At 43.1% G+C, this 11,462-nt stretch overlaps 1 protein-coding gene across 1 annotated transcript; it reads left to right on the plus strand.

Annotated features, from left to right (window-relative positions):
- Window positions 1-2,080, plus strand: LOC104451217 (AT-hook motif nuclear-localized protein 17). Its single transcript, XM_010065930.3, is given in 3 exon segments — window positions 1-78; window positions 756-1,014; window positions 1,017-2,080. Coding segments are annotated over 3 exon segments (993 nt in total). The 3' UTR covers window positions 1,673-2,080.
- The last annotated feature ends 9,382 nt before the right edge of the window (window positions 2,081-11,462 follow it).

An 11,462-nucleotide genomic window follows, 5' to 3' on the forward strand; every position in this document is an offset into this window, starting at 1 on the left:
ATGGACGCCAACGATGGGAACAGCGGTAGGAGGAGGGAACGTCGAATCCCACTAGCAGTGTCGACCAAAGCCGGAAATGTAAAAAGGGAGAAAAAGAAAATCCTGGCCCATCTCAAATTTGGTCAAACATAAAAATGAGCGGCAGAAGGCATTTTATTCTTCATATTTTTTCATTCGTTAACATATGGAAATTTCCTCATCGCGAGACGGGGCCGGCACGAGACGGTCAAATTCGCTCTCGAATCGCCGGGGGAGAAAGAGAGAGAGAGAGAGGGGGGGGAGGGAGGGGGCAAATGGAAACATCCCCCATGTCGCAAAAGGCTAAAAGCTGAGCATCCAATATAAGAGAGAGAGAGAGAGAGAGAGAGAGAGAGAACAGAAAAGGGATTGGATTTGAAGTGACCCCTTTCTTTGGAAAGAGAGGCAAAGCGAAGGAAGGCGGTGCCAAAGGAGAGAAAAAAAGCCTGTTTTTGGTAAGGTGGACTCTGTGCACTCGATGCCACCATCTTCTTAATCTCTCTCTCTCTCTCTCTTCGTGTACAGTGTAGTGTGGGACCCTCTTTTCCCAAACAGCGGCGCCATTAGTCTTTACTTGCAAGCTCATCCACCTCCATTCCCATTCCTCATCTTCCTCTCTCTCTCTCTCTCTCTCTCCCTCTGAAACTCTTTTATCATCTCTCCACCACCACCACCACCACCACCACCGAAGAGAAAGGAGAAGAAGAAGAAGGAGGAGGAGAATATTCAGATGAAAGGCGAGTACTTGCAGCAGCACAGCAAGAAGACCGGCTCCCCGCCCACGACCCGACCGCCATGTTCTCCAACCTCCACCACCCCGCCCCTTCTCCCACCACTTCCAGCTCGACGACGACCCCTCCTCCACCACCACCTCCTCCCCCGCCGCCGCTGCCCCCCCCATCCCCTCCCCCGGCAAGCCCAACCTAGCCTCCGCCTCCGACCACCCCAACCCCGCCGGCGACGGCGCCTCCATCGAGGTCGTCCGCCGCCCCCGCGGCCGCCCCCGGGCTCCAAGAACAAGCCCAAGCCGCCCCTCATCATCACCCGCGACCCCGAGCCCACCATGGCCCCCTACATCCTCGAGGTCCCCGGCGGCACCGACGTCGTCCACTCCATCTCCACCTTCTGCCGCCGCAAGGCCATCGGCCTCTGCGTCCTCGCCGGCTCCGGCGCCGTCGCCAACTTCACCATCCGCCACCCCTCCGCCTCCCCACCCGGCGCCACCGTCACTTTCCACGGCCGCTTCGACATCCTCTCCATCTCCGCCACCTTCGTCGCCCCGCAGGCGGCCTCGTCGACCTTCTTCGTCCCCGACGGGTTCAAGATCTCCGTGGCCGGCCCCCAGGGCCAGATGCTCGGTGGCTCCGTGGCCGGGCCCCTCGTGGCCGCCGGGCCCGTCTTCGTGGTGGCGGCGACGTTCAGCAACCCTTCGTTCCACCGGTTGCCCGCGGAGGAGGAGGACGGCGGCGGCGGGAGCGGCTCGGTGTCCGGTAGGGGTGGGGACGGGCACTCGCCCCCGGCTTCGGGAGGCTGCGAGAGCGCGCCGCCGCATCCGCAGCCGCCGCCGGCGGATTCTGGAGTATCGATGTACAGTTGCCATTTGCCGTCCGATGTGATTTGGGCTTCAGCTCCGAGGCAAGCACCGCCTTACTGATTCTTTTTTTCTTCCCCCTTTTTTGGAGCGGTGGGGGGCCTCTGTCATCAACTATCTTTTTTTTTTTTTTTTTTTTAAGGTTTCATCAACTGTCTTTTGTAGTTAGTTTAGTCGAATTTTCCGTTTCAGGGTTCTGATTTTGCAGCACTGTGAATCCTCTTTGGTTATTGCCTTTTCTTATTGGATTGACTTTAGTTGTCATAAAGAAAGTGGAGAGATGGTTTTCTTTTTGGCTCGTCCAATGTTGTACTCGTTATCTTCTCTTGTTCCTTCGGGAAGTGAAATTGTGCGAGAGAGAGAGAGAGAGAGACTGCGCACTGAATCTTTCATTTCGTTAGCTGTTTTGCTCCCTGTTTATGTTTCTTGTCGTCAGTTAAGGACATCAGGAAACCTTGAATTTTTTGCTTATTCTCGGTGTTTTTTTGGTGGGAAACTGGATGATTGGCTCTTTTGAAGTATCTACAAACAAACTGTCACTAAATTTTAGTGTAAAATAATCCTCACATGGTACCAGCATTTCTTAAATGTACTTTTTCGGCTTTCTCTCCTTTCTGTCTTTGCTTTTCTCGATTTAAAAGTATGGACCTTATTGACGAAGAAGACCTCCTCAACCCTCAAAATGGGTCATTTTCATTTATTTGTATCGTATCAACCACGATCAATGTATTGAAAATGATATATTATTGACTATTGCGTCGAATATACTCATTGACAAGATCTTTTTAAGCATTCCATTTTTCTTTGGCGAGAAGGATTGTCATTCGGGGATTTGTTGACTTAGGACTCGTTGCGAAGCTAAGGTTGATAATCATCATATCAGAGGAAGTTTTTACTTGGCCAGATCCCGGTACTCGAGAGAACAGCCCGAGTTTTCATCCAATTTTCACGCTTCCTAAGGTTAAATCCTTGAGTACAAGAATTTGACTTGGCATTGTTTAGGGTTCGCAATTCTTGATTCTTTGCAAGAACGACAAAGCTCCTTTTCTCTTTACCAAAAAAAAAAAAGACAAAGCTCCTTTTCTAAAGCCATCAGTAAGCAAAAGCGGCCTTTCCAAGCTTTGAGGGGCTGATGTTTTGAGGGGGTTGGGTTTCCTTTTCAAGAGGGTTTTCAGAATCTACCCGGCTGGTCTCTAGATAAAGAGATCATCTTCATCTGCAACTTCCCGCGGGGAGGAGGATAAAGGCGGTGTCACCAAACATAGGCGCTAGGGTTTGGTCCTGGTCTGTGCTTGCCAGCTCCTTTGTCGGGGCAGGTTAGAGGGAGAAAGAGAGAGGGAAAGAGAGAGAGAGAGAGGTGGCGATAGCTTTTGCTTTATCCCTACACACTTCGTGAAAGATTGAAAACGAGCAAACCAAACCCCACTTATCACCAAATTGGGCTGACTATTGCAGACCAATCAAGCCATCCATCTGTACTTTGATTTGTCTCTTCCTGCTTCCTTTCCTTCCCTTGATTGGAAAATGGGGACGGCCCGGTGCCCATACAGAAAGCAACTTGCGCAATGCAGGAGGTCCCCATCAATCTTTTCCTCTATCTCGTTCGCCCATACCAGTTTGTTTTTGGATCGTTTCTCTCGATGGAACCATCATGAGGTTCATCTCTTCTTCCTCCAAGCGATAAGCGATGGACGCATAGATGGGGTCGAGCCTGTTCCCAGTCTTTGCATTAAAACTTCTCGTTGCGTTCATGACGCTTGTCTTCTTCCTCTCACGGCACGCAAACCGAAAAGTAGAAAAACCAGGCTTGTAATCTTATAAGTCCCTTTCTCTTGGTGGTATTCTGAACCTGAGTTTGGGATTGTTTGGGGATTTAGCTAATAGATCAATATAAAACATGACTCATGAGATCTTTTTAAGAAGTTGAAATTATATGATTTTGTGAATCCTAATACAAAATTAGCTGACTTTTAATATTATCCATAACGGTCACCATTTCACTCATGGTTCTCATTTGGAGATTGGTCGATTTCAAACTTTTGATGCGTAAATTGTTTGAATTTGTTTGAATTGACTTTAATATTTTATTTAATATTTTAGGGAAAAACCGCGTGCTCCTTTGAAAATTGGTCTCGATTCCACTTATGAATCGTTTGTTAAAAAGGTTACTAAGAATCTCATAATTGAGATGACCCGATTACTCTCAATTTGAAATAAACAAAAAAACACCATCTCAATTCTCAACTCACCAAACACAAATCGTTGCCTTCATTTTCAACTCTTCTACCCACCACATGCCCAATAGTTCTCGGCCTCCTCCGTCCTCAATGACTACCGTCATCAGATCGTGGCCTCCACCATTGTGGGTAGCTATCACCCTGCTCTTAGCCGCCGGTGCTCATCTTTTTCTCTTTTCTATGCATCGCTCCTCTTTTTTTGTATGTGTTTCACCGATTTTGATTCTTGTGAACAATCTTTCACCAAATGATATGTTTTCATTTTATTATAGGAGACTTGAATTCTGTGTTGAGCTTGGACATAAAATGTCAAATGTAAAGGGAAATTTCATTTCAACTTATATATATAACTCTGATATTAATACTTCAAAAATTAACCGCTTTTGAGCACAAATTATACCGGAATCTTATCAATGATGTAATCTAGACACTAGTAGCTGGATAGTTTATGCTTCAAACTTAAATTATGCTAGAATTTAATCTATGACACAGCTTATTTTAGGCGTAAAGTTGGAATCTAATCAACAGTAATACCATGGATAGAAAACACAAAGTTGGGATTTAATCAACGACGCTGGACTTGTGAAACAACACCGGAATCCAATCAACAATGTTGGACTGGATAGAGACGCATGCCGAAATTTAAGCAATGACGAGAATCTTAAAAACTACAGCTAAAATGAGATAAAGTAAAGATAGTTGTATTATTTAGGGGGCTCTTCGTTAAATAGGCTATGGTATTTAGGGGTGTGCAACCGAACCTAGTATACTTGAGAACTGGATCGACTCACCTAGAAAATAGGGTTGAGAACCGGTTCCGAGTAATTATCCACCTAGGAATCAGTTCTCAAACCGGTTTTGGAATCGGTTCCAAAACCCTATTTTTCCCCTAATTTTTTTCTTACTCTTGTAGTCATGCGGCCTTTTTTCCTCTTAGCTCTTTCAAATGCACACAACACTCCTCCGTTGTTCCTCTTCCTTGCTCGCTTCCCTCCCTTGTTGGCTCACCATCGCACTATCCATCGCCGGCTTACCATCACATCGTCCATCGCCGGCTCCCTCTCGCACCATTCAATGGACAACATCTATTGCAGTCAAATTCTTATGATTCGATTCATACTGTTGCAGAACCAACGTGGCAAGACTTGCCTTGCCAAGTACCACGTCCCCCTTGAAGACTTCGAGAAGCACAAGCTCGAGTATGAGGTACCGCCCCCCCCTCTCAATATTTTGCTTGTTCCCCATTTCTTGGGGCCGAATTGGCATTTTGCTTGGCTGTAATCTTTGTTTCTCTTATGTGTGTGATTTGATGGATTTCTAGATTCGTCAGTTAGTGGTAAATAGAAATCCCAAGTTCACCAATTTTATTGAGGTTTGGAATCTTCGATTTTTTTTTTATCTCAAATTTGTTAGGCTCTTTTGTGCAAATGAGCCGTTAGTGTGCGTTATACGGATTGTTCCCATTGATTATTTTGTCAATTGGTGAATCTTCGCTCAGCCACTCCAAAATTTGGTGTCAACCTCAACTTCCCCTAAAAATGTTCTCGCTTATTAATGTACAATTTAAGACCATATAGAATATCGAGCAATTACAAAACAGGTTCTAATGGAAACAGAGTTGACCTTGAAACTGGATAGAAAAAATATGGTGGTTTGAATACAGAGTCTAATACAAAAAGGGTCGGATAGAGGGTCCAAAAAAGGATAATATATTATAACAGAGTTGGGCACAGGGCCCAAGTCTGGACCCTCCCCACCCTAGATTCGATCGCCCCTAGTGGTATTTATAAGATGGATTGGTAACCATCGGTCGGTTTCCTTTCCTTGGGCATTACTCTTAGCATTCTCCACATTTTTCATTTCTTCTTAACACCCTTATCCATAAGCAATTGTTTTAATGACTTATTGATTATACTTGCATAACTTGCTCATCAAGTAAATAATGGCTCTCTATTTTTATGCATATTTCTTGTAGTAGTTATTCTTGCTTATGCTCTAATTTCACTTAATCTTCAAATATAGTGCACTATCCCCATAGTCTAACACGTGGCAATCAGTTACTTGGCCATCAACTCTAGAATTTGCTTCTAGAATTCCATCGAGACTCAACCTAAATAGCCTCCACGGAAGTTGTTTGCCCTCGACTTTATGAACAAAATGGGGCATTTCACATATTATCCCTTCGTGACCAGCATGTGATATTAGGGGTAATTTTGGGTGTCAACAATATGCTATGTGATGTACTCCATGGACAGCCTTGGTCGTTAGAGATCACTAGCCACCATGCGTGACCTCGGTCAAGGTTGTCCATGGCCGTGATGGTCATCCATGGCCGGCTGCCTTGACTTAAGGGAGGGGGGCAGGGGGATGACGATATAGACTGGCAGGGTGGAGGATGGCTTAGTATTGGTGACGCAGATGGCAACTGAAGGTGGTTTGTAGCGTACAGGAGCGGCGTAAATTGGTTAGACTAGGAGGGTCGAATTTTCTAAGTAGGGTCTGCTTTGGAAGGTTGAGGAGTTCAGAAGATGAGCAGGGCTAATTTGAGAAGAGAAGTGGGTGATCTTGTAAGTAAATCTAAGTCTCAAATTAATGGGGGATGCAATTTGGTGTCTCGCGCGAAAACACAAGATGCAAAATGGTATATTATAAAAAGTAGACGATGAAAGTCGCGTTGATGTTAAAAGTGACGATCGTGTCTAGGTTTTTCCGATTGTTAATTTTTAAATCTTGCGCCGTGCACGCTTTCCCTTTTTGTCTGTTCCATACGAAGAAACTCAAGACTTTCAAAATCTGTATTTGGATTAGTTGGTAAGTCTTTCATAGTTCTCATAAATTAGATAATAATTTCGAAATTTGGTAGGAAAATTGAAAAGTTACTTTTGAGCTTGTTCAAGAAGACAAAACAACGAACACTACTCTCGATGCATTATTCGGCATCGCTCCAGGACAAAACGACATGCTTTTTGGGGTAAAAACGAAAGCTATTGGAAGACCAAGACTTGTAGAGCGTTTGTTAAGTCTTTGACATTTACACTGCTTAAGATTTATTCATCAATCTGCGTCTAGCAATTAAGAAATCGTTTTTATTATGTGCGTTTAGACAAATACGGAAAGGAATCATGATTGCATTTGGAGACGGAATGGACATTCCAAATTGGAACGCCCGCCCGAACACGATGGTAAGGGATTCACGTGTCCTTGACTAAGCAAAATTTAGATGAATGATTCATGAGGCATGGCTCTACACGCAACCTCAGACATTTGAACCCAATGATTTGAATTCTGGTCAGTTGTGTGAAAGCTAATATGAGCACCTAGAGGGGGTGAATAGGTGCAAAAAAAAATTTCCCGAGAGAAGTGTGCAATTCTAATCAACAATAGATTATGAAAAGGAAATTAGACTCTTGTAAACAAATTGAGTTACGATCAAAATAAAAGAGTATAGGGAAGATAATATGAACACAGGGTTTATAGTGGTTCGGCTTAATCCAAGCCTATGTCACTCTTCCGCACTGACAGCCTACTGACTAGATTTCACTCTAAATCAAAAGAGTTATTATAGTGAAGCTCTTCATTGATTCCACAGTGTAGAGACTCTGCTACACCTCCTTAAGGTCTCACAAAGATATAAACTCTCTTTTGAGTACAAGATTTCGCTCAACAATTGAATTGACTACAAGGAGCTTCAGACTTTGAATTCTTCCATCGCGCACACACTCGAACAACTAGAACATCTTCCTGGACAAAATCAATTAAGAAGATTTCGAGTTATTTAAGGAATATGACGATAGCCCACCAATCATGTTCGCTCATACAATCAGGATCTAGGTTTCCATAAATAGAACATTCCAAGTATACTTTGTCAATCAACGGATCCAAAATCCCCGAATCAATCTTAATTTGAATAAGGGATTCCGACATGCTATATCCAGCCAAGAGATTTTCTTCAGTCGATAGAATCAAATCCTCAACGAAATACTTAGTTTTGGATAAGCCTTCTTCGACGGTCTAGAAACTGTCAATGATGGTAGACTTTGAGTCTTGAGTTTGGTAGTCCGAAAGTCTTCAAATTTGATGGAAGAGTTTGCAAGTCTTCAAACTAGACTGATAGAAACGTTTTGTCAACTTCAAAACACTCAAGAAGTTTTGTCCAACAGGTTGTGTTTTAAGAGAATGTTTGTCTTGAGTTGATAAAAAAAGAAAAGAAAAAGAAAAATATTAATATGTATAGATTAATACAAAAATTCAAAACTATATTTATTATGACATAAATACCATGAACTTTTTTTTTTTTTTTTTTTTTTTTTTTTTGACCTGTGGAACCCGCGCACGGCCGGCAAATGCAGAAACCCCGGGAGGCAACGCAGACCACCACCCACGCACCCCGGGTAAGATCACCAAGCAGCACTTCAGCCCCCCTGCTTCGCAGGGGATTCGAAACTGGGACCTCCGCGATGGAGTCCAGCAGCCCTACCATCCACGCTGCCACGATGGGCGGTACCATGAACTCTTTTTTAGTATCACTAAAATCCCCAAGTTTTTGTTCATATCTTAAAAGATTTCAAAATTATACGTGTATGACAAATTTATCTCGAAACATACGTGCATGATATAGATTATTAAAGTAGATAAGTTTGAGGTTTCTTGTGACATAAAAAAGAAAAAGAAAAAGAGAAGATATTTTGGTTATAGTTGACATAATTTGTGATTTTTTTGTAGCATTTGCTCATATATATAAAAAGATATTAGTGAATAAGTAAAATAAGAAATGCTTATATTTGATCACTGTCGGTATCAGCCGCAAAGATAGGCTACTAGTAAATTAATTTAATAGAAAAATTTGGGTTGACACTCTGCCCTTCGGGACTTTAGTTGCTGTTGCTTTGTTAGACAAATGTCCGCAACGCATGGGATGCTGTGGGCCTGTGGCGATCCGACTTTTGTCGTGCCTTCGTAGCTCCGAACATCTTGTTATATTCTTTTAAGGATGGAGCACATGGAAGGACACTAGACGGTATTGACACGGTGAAAACACGGATTAATCATTGAGTGAAAACTCTCGTAGAAACACGGATTGAACAAATCTCGAAGCTCGAACAGTTTTTCCAATGCTCACTTAAGAAGCTTAACTCTCCCGCAAGGAATATGAGAAAAGAATGATCTTATTTTTCATTCGCCCGACATCGCAGTCCCGTTAAATTCTTTCGATTAAGAACAAAGTTGTCGTAATCACAGTTAAAGTGTGAAAGATTATTATTACAAAAAGAGTAATAGCCAAACTCGTAATCCGAAAACTATTTAATTGTAGACTCCGTTTGTTTCACGAAGAAATTTTTTTATAAGAAATATTTTTCTTATTCTTCAGCATTTGGATCACTTAAGAAAACGAGTTAATGAAAGATGTTTTTTAAGTTAATGGAAAAGTTTTCTCGTAGCAAAAATTGAATTTAAGGAAATGATTTTCTCTTTTAAAAAATCAAAAATCATTTTCCAAAATATGACTAAGTATCAGCTCTTGAGCCAAAACTCTATACTTGAGTACAAGAATTCCAATGCTCATTCTGGTAGAAAGGTCGAGTCCCCAGTGCTTGTGCCCTGGTCCATAGTGGTTGGGCCTTGAACCCTAGCACCCATGCTCGGGTCCTTGACTTCCGAGCTTGGTCCATCAAGATTGGGCCTAGGTCTCTAGGGTCCCCCAGGTCTGCTCCCCAGTGCATCAATGCTAGACTTAGGCTTAGTCATTGGGGACCGGGGCTTGGCCTTGATGGACTCAAGCACGGGCATCGAGATGTCGGGCCTAACCTCAATGGACCCGAGTCTAGAAGCAAGGGAACTAGTCTCGGGTGTCAAGTTGGGAGCCCGGCCTCGATGGACCCAAGTGTGAGCACTCCAAGCCCAACCTCAATTGACTTAGGTTTAGGTGTCGAGGTCCTAGTCTCGGGTGCTGGAGTCGAGGGTTGGCCTCAATGGACCCAGGCCTAGGCACTAAGGACCTAAGCTCGGTCTCTATACACCTAGGCTAGTGAGCTAGGGAGCTAGGGAGCTAGGACATGCATAATGGACTCAAGACCGATGCCCATGCTTTTGCTTGGGAGCCGGAATTCGAGCTTGGGACCCTGGTGCCCATGTCGGGTTATCTGGCTACTCATGCACAAGTCACTAAAGCTTGAATAATGTAAGTCTATTTAAGAAAATAGATTTTTATTTCCAAGTGAGAGAAAATATTTTTCATTTTATTTTCAAGTTTTAACTAAACACTACAAAAATATTGTCGTTTTCCTAAAAAATGACTCATTGGAAATCATTTTCTAGAGATTGTCACATTTTCCATGTATCAAATGGAGCCATAGATACAAATCAAAATTTATCAATAAATCCATCGGATCACGCTTCATATTTTATATTGGGGACATTGGTTCTCGCATTTGTGGATCCCGGAGGCTTGAAAGAATCAATCTAGCCCACCAGAAACGAACTTTCGAAGTCAAGGGTTACGACATGGGCATGCGCGTTATACTTGAAATTCAAGCATTTCGTGAATCGATTTCAACTGCCACGGATGTCATGTGGGAAATGATGGTCACTCCACGATCGGTAGACACCTTATAAGCACGGTTCATGCAAATCCAACTACGTTGGTCTTTGTTTCGACTTGGGCAATGGTCCCCCCACGCGAACTGCAAATGAGTCGTGCCTATGTATGGCGGACAGACACGACCGAGTCGACATGTGCACGAACGTATAATGCCGGGATAGGCACGCCCACCCAAAGAACAGCATGAGGCATTAGATAGGAGGATGCACAGAACATGCGCCGTAACGTCATCACTGTTTCCGCCATGCGCGGGTTCTTTTCATTTGCTCTTCTTTCGGCTTGCTCCTCTTTTGGCAAGCAGGCCACCCGACTGCAAACCCTTGTTTGTGTTATCAAGATACTCTCCTCCGTGTCAAAAATAGGTTTAAAAATCCACTTTTCTATTCTTTTCCTGGATGATGCAAGAATCTTTCTTTATTAGGCTAAACTTTGGTAAAATCCCAGTTAAAATGTAATTGCAATCTCTTGAGCAGAGAAGGAAAACGTTGTGATTCTAGCTTAGATCGTTTTAATTTTACCTTGAATTGATCCAATGAGACACATTCAACTAAAGAGCGATCTTTTAGGATTGGCCGTTGCATGTCGCATCAACCCAGCTATCCTAAGCATTCAATCAAGGTTTACGTCATTGAAAGCTTCAACAACTTGTAATGCCATCATCTCTCTACAACAGTTTTATGTTGATTTGACACTTTTGGACAATAATTTGACCAAGTATTAATTCCCATGGAGCCCTATCTTTCATTTGATTTTGGGCTATATATTCCTATGCATTATACCTCCTATCGGTAAATTACGAATTATGGAATAACCCGCTCGACAAATTTAACTGACTATAAGTATGGTCCTATCTATGTTCATAACCCACCAATTAGAAGAGTAAGAAAAAGGATTGAGGAAGATACGACCTTTTTTACTTTTACATACCTATAGTGGCTGTGTAACTTCGATTTTGTTACCAACATTAACGTCATTTGCCTCTGCAAAAAAGTAAAAGAAGACCCACATTGGTACAGAA

This window comes from Eucalyptus grandis, chromosome 6 (assembly GCF_016545825.1).
Source record: "Eucalyptus grandis isolate ANBG69807.140 chromosome 6, ASM1654582v1, whole genome shotgun sequence".
Lineage (NCBI taxonomy): Eukaryota > Viridiplantae > Streptophyta > Magnoliopsida > Myrtales > Myrtaceae > Eucalyptus > Eucalyptus grandis.